The sequence below is a fragment of the Solea senegalensis genome, linkage group LG14, assembly GCF_019176455.1.
Source record: "Solea senegalensis isolate Sse05_10M linkage group LG14, IFAPA_SoseM_1, whole genome shotgun sequence".
NCBI classification, from domain to species: Eukaryota; Metazoa; Chordata; class Actinopteri; order Pleuronectiformes; family Soleidae; genus Solea; species Solea senegalensis.
The window spans coordinates 2,311,609-2,329,092 of NC_058034.1; the positions used below are offsets into that span (position 1 = coordinate 2,311,609).

Consider the following 17,484-nt stretch of genomic DNA (forward strand, 5'->3'; position numbering starts at 1 on the left):
TGACTGAATTGATGGTGACCCATGAAGAATCAGCTTATTAACATTCTCTCAGTCAGCATGTTGGCAGTCGAGTGTCAGTACAGCTAGTCAACCAAATAGGATTGTGGTCTGTTTGAATGTGTACTGCGCCCTTTCGTACTTCCTATGAGTTTGACTAGCTTTTATGGATCATGAGTCATTGTACTTTGTAAGGGTGTGGTGATCAAACATGCTTTTGCATGAACAGTTGTTGAGGTTTTACGATTCCTGCACTTTGGGCTGGACATTTTTTGAAATGGGGTTATTATAACACAACATTTCATATCAGTCAATATTGACAATTTTAAATAAATGTCATAATTAGAGATTAGGATAATTAGAATTTCAGGAGAAACCAGCTAATTGTGGTTTTAAATTTCTTTATGGGCAAAAACAAATGCTTAACGGGTAAACATTTCTCAAATTTGTCGTAAACCAAAGCAATTACACATATTTTATCTCAGTGTGTGTTTGCACGATGCATGACCATTACATTGACTAATATCAAATCTTGATTTTGCTACTGAAGAAAACTGCAATAATGTTTGTTATTGTTGCATTACTCCCCTTTTGGGAGAAAACCCACATTTTCTTTCAGATTTTCTGAAAGAGCCTTTGTTGGAGAGTCTTATTCACATAAACAAAAAACGTCAAACAAAATAAAAATGTCAGCAAATTTAAAATAAACTTATAAAACACAAGCAATAACAACTAAGATATAACAAATATGACCGCATCTTGGAAGCAATTTACCCAAGTTGAATTCTGTTTTACGGAGACCAGCATGTCCAGACAGGCTCAGTGGAGAACGTAGGAGCTGGAGGGAGACTGTTAAACACCAACCTTGTTGTTATGATTTGTCTGCTCTCCTGCTGAAACACAAGGCATAGTTAGCCTTGGGGCCCAGATGCCTTTTCTAAGTTTACGTTATTGGTTTAGGTTCTGAAATGGTATCTTACCTCAGCAAAGTCCTTGGAGCAATGGGGTGACGGCTTAGACAAAGGAGATGATGAACATGCATACTTAGCCCCTTTTCATGTCGTACGTATTTCTGAATTGCTCTCAGTGATGAGAGATCTTCCACGCTCCATTTGGTTGCTCTTGTTTTGGCTTCTGTCAGTGACACACCAGCCAAAACTGCCAAATCCCATAAAGAGGCAAAGCCTTTTAAGCAGAAGCCTGTCCGTCTCTGTTTACAGATTAGCCAGACATGGTGGCAAGTGAATGAGGTGACATTTTGATTTTTGAAAGCGATGCTTCTGGCTGTCTCTCTCCTGCCCTTTTCCTCAAATAAAAAAACAACGACCTGTGGTTTGTGTTTGACAGGCACGTTTGGCCGCATCTTCCATGGTGTTCTTCTGGACGAAAAAGACCCCAGCAAGGAGAAGCAGGTCTTTGTGAAGACAGTGAAAGGTATGTGCTCTTCTGTCTATGCTATAACGCTCAGTTGACTTGCACAGATGTTGAAGAAATAACAGTAGTGTTAAGTCAAGTGTGCACATCTCTATTGATGTGCAATTCACCACGGGTAGTCATTGAAATGTGCTTTTGTAAAGTAAACACTCATGCTCGGTGAGCGTCATAGACTGAAACATGATTGTGAAGCCAGAGACGTGACAAAGATCATTTGACCAAAACATAAAGCTGCGAGCAGTTTGACAATGTGTCTTTTATTTTATTGCTGTTATTCTATATGTTTTAGAATTATCTGATTATTTCATAAACTGACATGGTCAAGATCACTGTGGTGTCAATCATTACATTACATTAAAATATACACACACGATACCTTTTTATTTAAATCCGTCAAAGTCTTCACTACACAACATCTGGTTATTTTCCATGTGTCTCCACTGGAACGTAACACTGTGGGGAAACGTCTTCAGGTTTACCACAAACATCCAGTAAGACTCCAGGATGAAGTGATTCAAAAAGTCATGGTCAAAGGTCATGGTGATCTCACAAAACGTGAATTTATAAACAGCGACACGACTGGTTGGCGGAAGCGTACAACTGCAAGGTTATAATCCTGTTTATTTTTTCACTGAGGTCTGGCTTTTCTAATGGCCTCAGCAGATGGCCATACATTGTTTTATCCCCATAAACATGCAAACAGTAATTGCGTTGTATGTCTTGCTCTCCTGCTGCAGGTTTTGCACGCCAGCGACAGGCCTCCTTTACATGGGAGTGTCGTGTTGTTTGTTAGCCGCGTGTGTCAGCTCTGTCTGCCAGTTGCCTTCTGACCTCTCCATTCTCTCATGTTTACACAGGGAGGGGTGGATACCATGCGGTGAACAATATCCTCATGCCAGCACTGGCTTTGTTAAACTCCGTACTTCCTTCTCATGTTCCTTTTGGGAGGTGAAAAAAATGCCAATATCCATAAGAGCCGCATTATGGCGGAGCAGGGTTCATAGATGAAAAACTGCGAAATTGAGTTTCCCACAGAAAAATAATCTGTACAGGAAAATGGAAAAAAAAGAAAAATTAAACTCTACGTGGAGTCACACGACACAGAGTTGATTACTTTTCCAGCTGCTTCTGCAAACCATCGTATGACATCTTAAATGTAGCTTCAATTAGATTCTGTCTCTGATTTAAATTCATAGATCACGCATCCGAAGTGCAGGTGACCATGATGTTGACTGAAAGTTGCAAACTCCGTGGACTTCATCACAGGTAAGTGGAAGCTCCCATAAATCACTGCAGTGTTTTGTTGTTGTTGTCCTTTTTAAGCACTTTTGCTTTCATTTGATAAAAAACCTTACATCACCATGTCTGCTGTTGTAACAAACATCGTCTTGTCCGTAGTCATAACACTTGACCCCCAACCCTACGCTGTATTCTGTCAGAGCAGTTCCTGTGAGAAATCTCTGTTAAAAACACTGATGAAACAAGACCACATTTTCACACATTGAGCAAATACTGTAACATGGATGGACAGAACAAAACATTTTCCCATTTTTTTTAATGTAAAAACCCGCACGATGCATTGCTTCTCATTCTCTTTTGACTTCTATAACCACATTTGTTCATTGTTTTATTCTTGATATTCTTATTTTTCTTTATTTTAATACTCTCAAACTGAAAGTGCCAAATTTAGTTTAAAATAACTGCAGCAAAAGTTGACCCACATCTATTAAGCAACCATCCTTGTGTGAAAATGATTATCTTCATGTTGTCCTTCCTCTTTTTTAATGTCTAAGGACAAACCGACTTCCTCTTCCACAGCAGTGGTTTTCATGACCCTGCTAACGTAAAACACTGACTTCCATGAATCAAACGTCAACACATGTACAAAAATACTATGTGTGACCTGTTACAAAATGTTACTGTTCCTCAATTGGTCATTGTTGTTGCCCTACAGAAACCTGCTGCCCATAAGTCACGTATGCACGGAGGAAGGAGAGAAGCCAATGGTGCTGTTGCCCTTCATGGCTTGGGGGAATCTCAAGCTGTTCTTGCGACAGTGCAAGCTAGCTGAGGCTAACAACCCACAGGTGAGGCTTTAACATGGGATACATCTACTGGAGCTTTAAGACACTTATTAAGCCATTAAGATAAATGCTTCAGTGTAAACTATGTACAGCACCGCACTGAGATATTTATTAAGCTATTAAACTAAATCCTCCAAATTGGATGAAAAGTCAGATTCTATCCCAGTGACAACCCTGAAAGAATGTTTTGTGTGTTTGCATCTGTCGACACCCAAAACACCCACCAGTAACTACTTTTATTTAACTCTGCTTGTTAAATAAAGGATTGTTGAAATTGGTGTGAAGCTACGGGGCAAGGCAGGGTTTTTGTATTCGGTATGTAAAGACAATCAGGCTTTTGTACAGGTTAACCCCGGGGAGTCTTTGATGTACTTGGCATAGACACGGTGCTAATCCAACCAAATCCAAAATACACATGTAGCAAACGCTTTGCAATCACAAGATGAATCATGCCACCCATTTGCATTAATCAAAAACCCCAACCTTAATTTTCAGTTTGCACATCAGCACCTTCTTTCTTAGCGATCTCATTATGTACTTTTGGCAGTTGTCGGAGACAAAGACGTAGTCATTAAGTTGTTGTGCTGGTGAAAGAAACGCCAAGCTATAAATCTGAAATAATATGAAGGAGATAAATCTGTGAGGGAACACTACAGTGTGGCATTTGTTCTGAAAGTGAACATCTGGTTTGAAAAGGTAGAGGTGGAGGGGGTGAAAGTGAGTCTTGACCTTTTCCACAGTTGTCATTTCCGCCTGACAACCACCAGCCTGATGTTTGACGGTCGAGTACCAGCGAAACACATCTCAGTTTTGCTTGAGTTGTTGACTTTAAATGTTCTTATCTCTGTTCATGGGTTGCCAAGACTTTGTTTTTCAGGGTTGTCAGGATTAATTAATTTGGGTTCTATCACGGTCTTCACGCTCTGATAAGATTAACTGTTCAAAAATTTCCACTCTCAGTGTATCTCGGGCCGGGTTCATGCAGCGGACTGCCTGTCAAAGATCAGATACTTGGAAATAAGGTTGAATGCATTCATATATGTCATGTTAGTTCACGAGCTAGAACTGACTTAAAAAGCTACACGGGATGTTTATATGTGTTAAAGCCAAAGAAGCTGCCTCACATTGTTAACATCCAGGTGTCTTTTTGTATCTGTGCAGCGCTTTCACTTTCCTCAAACAAACCTGCCGGACAGGCTAATGTCTACGTGTCCTGAATTTTCCCCGAGCACAAAAGTGCTTTCTTATGGAGACAACAGACAACTTTCATCAGTTTAGAATGAAACAGCAGGAGGAAAACATCAGTTACTGCCCAGAGCAGAAAACAACCTTCAAAATACCAAATTGAACAAATGAACCAGAGTTAGTTGGCAGTTTAATACATAGGCTGTTGTGTTGTGTTACTCATTTAGTATAAAAGGCAGAGTGTGTCATTTTTAAAGCCTTTTAAAATTGTAGTGCTTAACATTTAAATATAAACAAATGTGTGTTACTTTCGAACCATTGTCAAATGAGTTCACATCCTATCAGCTCCACATGACTCACTCTGTATTTCTCAGTATAATGGTGTTTAGATCTTGTGTTGCCCGGTGATATTCCTCTCCTCACACAAGAAATGATTTGTTTTATATTAAGGCGGACAGTTTTAAACGGGATAAACACTTCTTGCCCCTGCCTACGCTGCTGCTGTATACACACAAACACTCCCTCAGTCAGGTCTGGTAGTATTGCTTGACAGAGTCTGTTTTCAGATGAAGGAAGCAGCACAAGTTATTCTATATTTCTGTTCATGAAGTCTAAGCAGAGGCAGAATTTTACCATCAACAACAACAAAAATCACCTTTCATTCATTTGATTCTCTATCAACCGGATTATTTTTCTCTTGCGATGCAGATGCTTTGTTTCTGTCAGTTCAGCCATTCAACTATCAGCCACATTTACACATCGCTATACACACTGATTGAGTGTTTTTCTTTTCTTTCATTGCTGTGCTTAGGTAATGAGTAACACAGTTTCTTTGTGCTGTGAACTGAGTTGCCATTATTCTGTGAAAACTGCGTCCCAGTGGTCAGGAGAATAATATATGAAGCCTTCTTGTGGGGACGAGTGTAAACACGGATGGTGTCGTTTTTCTATCACCATTACGCTGTACAAACAGATTTAACATCATAGTGACAAGTCAACGCCAAAAAGTTGTCTATTACATGGTCAAACTTTGACAGAGGTCAGCTTCCCTTATGTTGCATATAAAGTTGTCCGTACGATTTTCACATTTCAACACTGATGTAATCTGTTGCTTTTGTCCATGAGACCAAGAAACAAAACAAGTTCACTGCCATGCTAGCAGCACTGGGGGCCTGTTTTGGCACAGCGGGGTTTTTTCGTTATAGCTAAATCAGGGGATGGAAACCTTTTTCTGTCGAGGGCCATTTCAAGTTTTATAACATCTTTTGTGGGCCGTAGTAAATTATTCAACGCACATAATGCACCAACCACCCTGACGCAATGGTTGGAACAGCTTCTCCTGGCAAAGTATCTGACATTAGTAGAGTATGAGGGTAGTTTAAGGTATGACGATGATGATGCTACTCACAGCTGGTTTGAGACAAAGCAACTTGTTCAAACAAAACCTTTCTTTGGTAGTGTCATGCATGTGTTGCAGACAACAGTTCCTTCCTTCGTCCTTGTACTACAGCGTTCAGCGGGGATCCACACACGGAAACGGCGAGGTGGGCGGGATGTTTGTCTGCTGTTTAATCACAGAGTAGTGAGAAAAGACAGACGCCGACACTTTGGTTGTAGCAGCTTCACCACAGCAGCAACAAGACTCCTTCACAAATACTCCTTATGAATGATTTTTCAGCGTCTTCCAGTAGTTGTTAATATTTATTTAGAAAATATGAATATAAACACGATCTAAATTCTCAGAGGTAAACCCAAAAAGGTGTAGGCTGAAAGTGATTAATCGCACAATTTTCTGTAATTATTTGCAAAAATAAACCTGAAGCTTATAACAGATATTTATTTATATAAAATCGTGGAATGAATGTAGAATCAACACAAAAAGTATATTTAAATTCAAAGACTGTTTTAGTGGCTTTAAACTTTAAATATGGTTTCTCTCCAGTGAAGTACACATTTGGCACAAAAAAGGCATCTTGATGTTTTAAACATGTTAGTAAGTCTTAGCACAGAAAACACTGGTGGACACTGAAAGAGAACACACAAACGCACACAAGTCAGGGAGGGCAAGAGAGAAAACACAAGTCAGGGAGGGCAAGAGGGAAAACACAAGTCAGGGAGGGCAAGAGAGTCAAAACACAAGTCAGGGAACACAAGTCAGGGAGGGCAAGAGAGAAAACACAAGTCAGGGAGGGCAAGAGAGAAAACACAAACTCACATAGAGAGAAAGAGGGAGAGAGATGGAGAAACAGTGCGTGCAACAAGCCGTCGGGTAACTTTTTAAAAAGAAACTTTCCACCTTAAAGTCCGTCCTTATCCATCTTTGCACCGTAGACTGTCCTTTAACCAGGATGGCTCGGTTTGCCTGCACACTGCGCTAACGTTGACAGCACTAAATACAACACCTTGTCATTTCTTTGCTTGGACCAGCAGAAGTAAAGAGAGGTGTAGGATGACTCACTGTAGCTGCTACAATTTAACCAAATTTAACCTGTTTCAAATCTTAAAATTGATACTTGATAATGATAATATTTAGATACTTAAAGGGAGACTCAGAAGTCAAGAACAGATCAGTAATCTAATGCTAGCATAACATACCTGAGGTGGAGGGCCACACGGGACACATGTGATGAGTTAGGCTGTTGAACACTTAATGTGATGCACTTGATGTGATTCTGTATGTGAATTTTCATAAATATTTTTATATTATATTATGTCAGTTATCATATTGTCTGGTTTCTTTGTTCCTTTTGTTTTCTTTGCACATAACCACAACTAATTTAGTAATAAATCAATAGCTTTAAGTTGCTGCTCTATATATCGTCATAGCTAAGTGCGATAGCAAAGAGGGTTTTTCACCATTCACTGAAATGCTAATTGGCGCAAAGCCAAAAATATCTGTTGATGGCACTACAAAGAAACACAAAGCAATCTTTTCTCCCGTTCATCCCGTGGGCAACATAAATGTCTCACTATGTTTTATCCGTCTAGTAATTCTTGATTTGTTTCCCTTAAAAACGCAAATGTTAATCTCTTGAAGGCATTACAAGAAATGTCAGTGGATTATTAACATCAGTAGTCTTTGCACAATGGATATTTGTACCAAATTGTGTGGCAGTTTATTCAATAGTTGTCATTATTTAACTTCAAAGAACCATCAGCCTGCTGTCTGCATCATTGGCGCCCGTGATGACGAGCATGTCTAAAAACTCATGACTGGTCGTAGTATTTACCTAAAGCTGTAGTTTTGTATGTGTTTTATATTTATATTTATAAATCTGTTGCATTCAATCCAGAGTAAAATAAGTTCACATTATGCTGATGAATCTATCTGTTTCTCAGTATAACGGTGCTCTGCTACTCTCAGTCAGGTCTGATAGTTTTGCTTGACAGAGCCTCAGATAGTAAGTAATATTACATCATTCCTGTTGAGTAACACCAAGGATGATAGATGTTATTTTTAAATATAATTCATTTCTTTTATAACTGTGGAATTAATTGAATATCTCGATAAGAAAATTGTTTTGCAGCATTGGTTCTGTTAAATCAGCTGACGAGCCTTTTCATGAAAACACTGCAGTATTTTAAGTGTAATCCTTGTCTTTGACCCACAGTCGACAACGATGACTATATTTAGGGGAAATCAGAACAGTTTCACACAGAAGAGTGTCACCACAGTGAAGTCACGTCAACTGCGGTTTCCTGTCTCCCTCCCTTTCTTGTTGTGTTTTTCCTGCTCCTGAACAACATATCGTCTCTGCCTCCCTTGTTTCCTTGCAGGCAATCTCTCAACAAGACTTGGTTTACATGGCAATTCAGATTGCATGTGGGATGAGCTACCTGGCTCGTCGGGAGGTCATACACAAAGACCTCGCTGCCAGGAACTGCGTGTAAGTTTCTTTCTGTGGCTTTCAGGTGATTTGCTGTGGAATTGATTGACTAATTATAATACTTATCTCTTCTACTCTCCCCGACAGCATTGATGACAACATGCAGGTGAAGATTACAGACAATGCCCTGGCTCGGGACCTATTTCCCATGGATTACCACTGTCTAGGGGATAATGAGAACCGGCCCGTTCGCTGGATGGCCCTGGAAAGTTTGCTCAACAATGACTTCTCTAGTGCAAGTGATGTGGTAAGAAGCACTCTGCCAGACTTCCAGTTTGCTTCTTTCATTTAACGTGACCATCCCTGCATCTGTAAACAGTGACTTCCCCACCAAAAAAAGCAACATTTCCTTTCTCTCAAGGGATTTTAGTAGATAAAACCTTTTTCAGGGGACATAAAAAGGGAAGGTGATGCAGGAAATGGCACCAATTGTATTTGCGCCATTCCCAGACAGTTGGTCAAGAAATCAGAGGGAGGGGAGTACCGGTGTTGAGCTCCATGAGTCTCTGGCTCTTCCCTCTTTCCTGTCTCAGGATAGCAAAGCGGAGAGACACTCCCTTTGCTTCCTTTGAAAGTCCTGTGTCATTCATTAAAGATTAGGGCAGACCAACAGTACAGGGATCATCTGGTGCATTTTCATTTATTAGTCACTGTCGTGTTAGCAATATCTTATATAAGAAGTGACCTGAGGTATGCGTTGATATCGTTAATGCAACACTTGTGTAAAAAAAAAACTATTATTTTATTCCCTCATGGGAGGTCACAGTGAGGGTCAGCACAGAACATGCAGGGTGGGCCTCGCCGGTATGGGAGCATGAACCCAGTGTCTCCTGTAGCATAAATGTCAACCCTCCGTCAACTTACAGCCTCTTTACAAAAAAACCTGCGGTGATTGTTTATGTTGCACACACATTTTTCAACATAATTTCCTTGCATTGTTCCAGTAGAACATTTTGCATTTGAAAGCAAATGGGAAACACAGACTTTTCCACAGGCTGCATTGTGCTTGTCCTGCCTGATGATAACACATTTAAGACAACCGCCTGTATAGAACATATTTATGACACGTGTGTTGCTATCAGTGTTCATCACATGTTGATGTTTTCACAGTGGGCCTTCGGAGTGACCCTGTGGGAACTGATGACCCTGGGTCAGACCCCCTACGTCGACATCGACCCCTTTGAGATGTCGGCCTATCTGAAGGATGGGTACAGAATAGCACAACCCATCAACTGTCCAGACGAACTGTAGGTTGATTTACCAGAGCACACACACACATTCACAGACATGCAAACACAAATAATCCGTTTTCTGATTGATGATCTGTGTGTAACTGTGTGACGATCAGGAGTTGTTGGTCCTTTTTAGCTTTTAGAATTAGCTTTTAGGGTCTTTTTATGGAGTCTGCCACCAGCCAAACAGGCAAATGAGCCAGAGTGTGTGTTTCACATTTCATAGAAGCTTACAAACAAGAGCAAAAGCCCCTCTGGCATGTAAAGACCACCACGGTTCCCTGATGTGCTTTGGAAAATGGAGGTGTGATCAGAGGAGTCCTCTGGTTGTTACAATCTGAAGTCTTACAATTAGATGTCACTCATTCCTTCATGCTGGACCTTTTAAGCTAAGGTAGGGTAATCTTTTAGAACAATGTAAACCAAATAAGGCTGCACGATCGGAGCAAAGTCTGCGATGTGCGATTACACTGGTCAACATTGCGATGGAGATAAAGTTTGCGATGAATAAACAAATGTTCGGAACACGAAGTCCATAAACTCCAGTGAGCAACTCGGCTACTTGTGAAACATATTAATGAGCCTGATGGATGTTTTTACTGCAACTTCATTTTCTCTCTCAACACAGGCTACTGTAGGCCGTAGCCAACGCCTGCACTTAGGTTCACTCACTCTCTCATCTGTTCTCTCCCCTTTCCAGTCCTCTGCACGTATACACACACACACACACACGCACACACAGAAGCCCGCCCACTTCCTGACTCTGTCACAGGTCAATGAACCGAGTGGCAGGAATGGCATGATCACGGAACCCAGCAAACGGTTTCGAGATACAATCACAACATCAGGCACAATCAACACTTCTTCTGCCAGACCAACAACAACCAAAGAAACAGCTCAAACTCCATAAACTCTGACAAAAACAGTCCTGTTACATTAGCAAATGTTCAGGCGATCCAAAGGGTCAAATATTTCGTCCAAAACACGCCGTTACATCCATAAATACTCACGAACAGCCGCTGCGTCAACGTCTTTATAACAGTTACGCTTGTCTCGTTTCAAAATGGCGTTTATCCCCGATCCTTCGATTGACACCACATGTGACCTCCCTGAAGCTTCGTGATGACGATGAAAATGTGATTCATTAGTCAGCCCTGAAATCAAGTGATCTTAGAGAGAACTTCCACCTCCAGTAGATGTTTCTAGCCCTGGCAAAATCTAGGCTGTAATGGCTAAATTTGACCAATCGCAGTGCAGTTAGTTCATAGAGAGAGACTGAGTAGCTGCGTGTACATGTCACTCTTCCAAGATAGGGGTGCAACGATTAATCGGCCCAACTTTTTCACATTGCTGAACAACATTGTTTCTTTACAGAGTGAGCTGTGTCGCTGCGGAAGTGACAAACGCCTCTGTTAACTCCACATTGCATTTGTTTGTTACTTTGCCATGGTGTAAAACTGTAAAAATGCCTCCACGCGCCGCTTTTCAGACGCATTGGTGTCGTGGCTTTTCTCCTCAGGGAGACACAGTATGTGTGTCCTCCTTTGTAGAGGAACAAACACAACATCACTGTTGTCTTCCTCTGATAAGCAGAAGTGGGCATGTATGCAGGCCAAGCTGCAGTCACAGCGCCCTCTGGTTATTACTTTTAATAGCCTGATGCACTTCGAGGCTGTTTATTTTGACCTCCAGTGGTGTTTTTAAGTTTATCTGAGTAATCAATGACAAGCAGTTGTGGCTCTGTGTCAGGATTGATAACAACTACTGCCTGTACAGGCACGAAAGTGTGGGAAGAGTGCCGATGTGCGTGTCAGTATGGGCGAAGTGTCTCAGAGACGGAGACACCACCCCGGGTCATCTGTCACATATAAAGCATGTGATTCTGTCTGTGGTTATCTGGGGGGAGAGAGGTTTGGGACAAAGAGCCACGATTCCAAAACATTAGTATTTGAAGGTCATGAGATGAGACTGAACAACCAACAGTTCTCCCAGCGATCCCGCCCGCTGCAGCCTAAACTGATTTCTAATGGTTTTAATTTGTGACCATCAGCTTTGTACACTTTTTAATTGGTCAGTCAGTTCCACTTAATATCAGCACTTAGTGTCGAGCTGGAAAACATCTCCGCTCATAGTGAGTTACTTAAGTTTAAACACAGTCGATTATTTATCAAAGTGTTCCCTGTTTTAGAAACATAAAGGCGTGTGTACGCACACAGTGGAAAGTCATTACAGTGCAGCGGCACCAACTACATCCTCTATAATAAAAACACAGTGACGGCACATCTTTAACACAGTTTAGTTTACAGAGTTGAAAGTGGGAATAGCTGCAAGAGTGTTGTAAACTGTATTATTTTCTGTTGGACGTACCTAATAATTTGACTACTAAGAATGTATTATAACTGTTTGGTTTCTACATATTTAAGGAAGTAGATTAAACTTGCATTTTCCATCCTGTTATTTTAAAAATCATATGTTTGAGTCAGAAGCAGTTTGAAAACATAACCCTTTTTTTTCCCCCGTCCATTAATTGAAAACAAATCCTCAGATTAATCAACAACACAAACTGATTATTAGTTGCAGTTGCAGTGATGATCACTTCAGATCACATAATCGTTAACAGGCAAGATGAAAACCAGTCAGTGAAGCTGCACAAAGAATAGGAAAGCAAACAAACAATAAAAAACCTTACTTTCCAGAGGAATAAAAACATACGACGGCTCCTAAAGTTTTAATTGACAAAACATTCTGAATACGCCGACAGGCACACACACACACACACACACACACGTATGTATATGGAGTTGTTTGCATTAAATGCACTAATAGGCAGAGCTCACCTGCAGCCCATTATATGCTCCTATTTAAACACATTGCAGTTAAAGTGACTGACAGTGCTGGATGTTTGCCTGCATAACTCACAGTTTGAGACGAGTGCAGTGATACAAGCGTGTGTGTGTGTGTTTCAGCTTGTTATTACAGACTCTCACCAGATGTAGCGCACTGTTGTTTTTTAATATGAACCAAATCAAGCCGAAATAAAGTGGAGCTTATCAACATCCTGCAACTGTCAAGAAGGAGCGTCCTGTGCCCACAGGCGTCGCGTTCCCTCGGCTGCTTTTTATATTTTTCAAAGCACTTCCTCAATATCAGATTCTCAGAGCGCCTGCCACCGTCTCACTTCTGGATAATAGCAAGGATTTTCCGGGATCAAAGCAGGGCTGCAGTAGATTATCTTCCACTGCACGATTGACTGATACGAGCCAGAGTTCATGCTTGTAGCGGTGGTAAAAAAAATCCGTAAAGGTGTAACACATGATAACACAGACTTTGGAATGATCCTGGTCCACTTTATTATGTCCAACACTCATTTCACGACCTTGAGGGACAGATATGATGGAATGGTTCTAAAATGAAATGTCAGTAATGTCCAGACTAAAGTAATTACTCTTTATAAATGAATAAATAGCCTCTTAAAAACACATTAAAATAAAAAGTGAAAAGAAAAATACAACAGTGCTTAACAAAGTTATTAGATCACCACCTAATGTAAGGTTTATGCCACAGCTGCCCTACTTTTACAGCACTGGTAATTACACCAGTATGTAGACGCAATTGATATTTTCCATGCTAAAATATAATTATTATAGTTATCCATGAGTTTTTAGAATGTACTGAAATGTACATTGTAGTGGGAAATAGTAAAGCACGTTATTATTTCATCATTAAGAGGTCAAATTATAGGCATTTACTTGCCTTCCTGAACAGAAAATCTGGTTTTAGTGGCTGAATGTTGTGTTTAGTTTTAAAGATTTCTAAAATATTTTTTTTCTTGTTTTATGACATGGTCTTGGACATCTGTTAAGCACCATATACATATACATATGTATATATACATATGTGTATATATATATGTATGTGTGTGTGTGTATATATATATATATATATATATATATATGTATACAGTATTTTATTCTTTTATTTGTATATATGTATATGTATATATATATATATATATATCTTAAATGCAACAATCATGACACCATGTAATTAAAATATAGTCTATATTTAAAAATATATAAATGATAAGTCTTCCAATTTGAAAACTATAGGCTATGGAGTGGGATGAAAGTTAGCAGTATCCACCAGGGGGCGACTGTGGTCGCAAAAAGTAAACATTTGTATGGTGTTTAAGGCAAAATGGGCCGACATCTCACTTGATTTATATCGTCAGTAAAAATATATGTAATAGCCACCAGGGGGCGACTCCACTGGTTGCAAAACAGGAACTTGAGCGTTTAATTCTCACTTTAATTTATAACGTCAGTGAACATTTTCCTGAGTTAATGGTCTTAATCACAGTTTCATCTCTTCTTCAACAGAACATTTTATAAATTAAGTTCCCACTTAAGAGGGGGATGATGAAGGATGATGAAGTGTGGCGCATGTGAGTGGACACCAGTGTGATTGACCGCTCGTGTTGTCCACTAGGTGGCGTCTGTTAAATTTGCAGGCTCAAAAAACTGTTATGGGCCACAGAGTGGTGCCTGTGGTTGGCACTGGTGCCTCTGGTGCCTCTGGCACTGGTGTGATCCCACCCTTTGTTTATGTCAGCTGGGATTGGCACCAGCAGCCACTGCGACCCTCATGTGCAGGATAAAGTGGTAGAAGATGGAAAAACTGTCATGATGCTGGTCAGTTGGAGATGGAGGTCTATGGCAGGGGTCTCAAACTCAAATGACCTTGGGTCCACAAGCATCTATTCTGGCCAGTAGGGGGCAATCAAGTGAAAACCTGAAAAGATGATAGATATTTCACAGAATTTCAAAATAAAAGTGCCTGTGTTGATATGGAATGATATATATATATATAACGACGACAGTGTATTTTTGATCAATTAATTTAAAACTTAAAATAAATGTGACTTGGCACATGAAATGGAATGGAGGGCCCCATGTGGCCTGTGTGCCGCGAGTTTGAGACCTCGATTGGACCTTGAGTGATTGGAAATATGTCGGGATATGTTAAATCACCGGGACTGAAGTGATCTAGGGCTGCGACGATTAATCAACTAATTGATTATTAACTACTAAATTCATTGTCGGCTATTTTGTTAATTGATTGATCAAGTTGATTAATGAGGTTGTTGTTCTGTGATTTTTCAGCTTCTTAAATGTGAATATTTTCTGGATTCTTAGCTCCATTTAACAAAGAAATCATTAAAACTGAATCATTTTGCTTTGTGGACAAAACGAGACATTTGAGAACATCATCACTGATCAATGTTTTCTGACATTTGACCGACCAAACAAATCCTCGATTAATTGAGATAATAATGGACGGATGAAGCGATTATGAAAGTGATGGTGAGTTGTCGTGATCACTGCACGTGTGGATCCATCACCTCAGACTTATTTCACTACTTTAGGTTGTAAATAATCAAATAAATCTATAAGACAAGTTCGTAAATCAAGAGCTCGGGAACACGTGGTTGAAAAGAAAGATCTATTTACTAAGTTTATTTTATATACAGGCTATATGATCCTGCCCGGTGATATTCAGTTCCAGCGTTAGGGCGACTACACGGTCTCAGCGTCCCAGCGTGGCTTTAAAACCTCTTCGTTAGTCCGCCATAAAAGGCTGCCTGCTGGACGGCTGCTGTCTTCAATTAAGTTGCGATAAAACTGTATTTTTTTTGTCTCGGGGCCCAACAATCTGCATACACAGCTACAGTCCTCACTTCCTTTTTACAATAACACACAAAGCTCTCTGTGTCAAACCCCTGTGTGTGTTGTTTAACTTTGAATTGCATGTTAGCAAGGTCGTCCAATTTTGTTCTTATTTTTTTAAGGGATATTGCAAAAATGTGTCTGTTTATGAGTTTCAGGGATGCCAACTCAATGATACATGCTTTTATGTCCACATGTTTAGATGACGGTAATGGCCTCCCTAACAAGGAGAGTTCAGGAACCCATTCACGGGCTCCTCCAGATTGTAAAGAATGCTGGCAGAAACGAAGACGAGAGACTGTAATTTTAACGCTCTCGCATTTGCGAGCAGCTGAGTACACTAATGCCGCTATCTTGTTTTCTCACAGCAATAAAATGTGAGATCACGGCATCGTCGTTAATGTTTTGTGTACACGGTGTTGGATTTGACATCAGAAAGCCCTGGAAAAGCAGCACAGAGAGAGAGAGAGAGAGAGAACACATGGAATGATGATCTGAAATCTGTTAAATAAACAAACACAGTTTCCCTCTAAATACAATAGGTGGTGAGGTGACGACTTCCCTTCCTAACATCTCAGAGGCTGCAGCATAAAACATTAAAGGGCACACGCACTGATGAAGAAATGATTACACGAGGCTGATTTATATCAGCGCTGCACACGCGGCTCCTGTTTCAAGACGTTAGAACAACGTGCTGTAGGTTTACATTAAATCTTTACCGTTTACAGTCTCCAGCGCCGGATTTTTGTTGTATGACATCCCTGTGTTCTCTGTACCAGTGCAGCCTGTTTCCCTTTAATGAGTCATGGACATTCAAAGGGACTCATCTTTTTTCTTTTTTCTCCCGTGTGTGTGTGTGTGTGTGTGTGTTGCAGGTTTGCAGTGATGGCTTGTTGCTGGGCCCTGGACCCAGAGGAAAGGCCCAAATTCCAGCAGCTTGTTCAGTGTCTCACAGAATTCCACGCAGCGCTGGGGGCATATGTGTGAAGGCTTTTCTTTGTTTTTTATATATATATATATATATATATATATACATATATATATATATATATATATATGTGTATGTATATATACATACGTATATGTATGTATACATACATATGTATATATATATGTATGTATATGTATATATATATATGTGTATATATGTATGTATGTATATATATATATATATGTACATATATATATATATATATATATATATATACATACACACACACACAAGACAACAGGCAACACTAAAGGCTGGTGGACACTTTTCACGAGGGATAAAAAGCAGGAAGCGGTGCCTTATCTGATTACAAGAGCAGCCCCTGCATCCCTTCATTTTATTATGTACAGTCTTGGAGTTTTTATATAGCTGAATTACCTTTTTACGGCATAGCAAAGTAAAAGGATTCTGTGTTGAATATTGTTTTATATGCTTCGAAAGCGTCTCGGAATGGCAGTTACCGCGCTCCACCGTAGCCAGGTGGAAAGATGTCGTCATCTGTACAGAAACATCCACATTTATGGACTTTTTTTTGTGCCATGGAACTTTTTTTTTATTTTAAAAGGTTTTAAAGACAGTATTTTCTACAGTTTTGTAACTTGTCGTGTAAATTGTAGATGTGGTTTGAATGAAATAACTGGTACCAAAGTAGATTTAAGGGCTTCGTGTGTGTGTACAATGGTACAAATCGCCACAGGTGAGTTTTTATATCGCGTGAATGATGAGTCGACACTTTTTTTTTTTAAACTTCTGAAGCCACAACCTGACACATACTTCATCCACAGTGAATTTGCTGCCATATTCTTCTTCTTTTGTACATTTTATTTCCACTATCACGTCATCAGCAAACAAAATCACCCCAATGTCTCCATTTTTATATATTAGCCTGATTGTTCTGCGTCAGAACACTTCACGGGACTTTTCAACTGTTTGTTTTCTGTGAGTGCA

General features: G+C 40.0%; 1 protein-coding gene across 3 annotated transcripts in view; it reads left to right on the top strand.

Moving 5' to 3' along the window:
• Positions 1 to 16,553, top strand: part of ryk (receptor like tyrosine kinase) — a 44,026-nt gene extending 27,473 nt beyond the window's left edge. For all 3 annotated transcript variants that reach the window (XM_044044695.1, XM_044044693.1, XM_044044694.1), the window contains 7 exons: positions 1,345 to 1,431; positions 2,628 to 2,697; positions 3,386 to 3,518; positions 8,478 to 8,587; positions 8,675 to 8,834; positions 9,698 to 9,834; positions 16,421 to 16,553. In XM_044044695.1, the coding sequence (XP_043900630.1) occupies positions 1,345 to 1,431; positions 2,628 to 2,697; positions 3,386 to 3,518; positions 8,478 to 8,587; positions 8,675 to 8,834; positions 9,698 to 9,834; positions 16,421 to 16,532 (809 nt within the window). In that variant the 3' untranslated portion in view covers positions 16,533 to 16,553. The remainder of the gene's footprint in view (positions 1 to 1,344; positions 1,432 to 2,627; positions 2,698 to 3,385; positions 3,519 to 8,477; positions 8,588 to 8,674; positions 8,835 to 9,697; positions 9,835 to 16,420) is intronic.
• Positions 16,554 to 17,484: the final 931 nt, after the last annotated feature.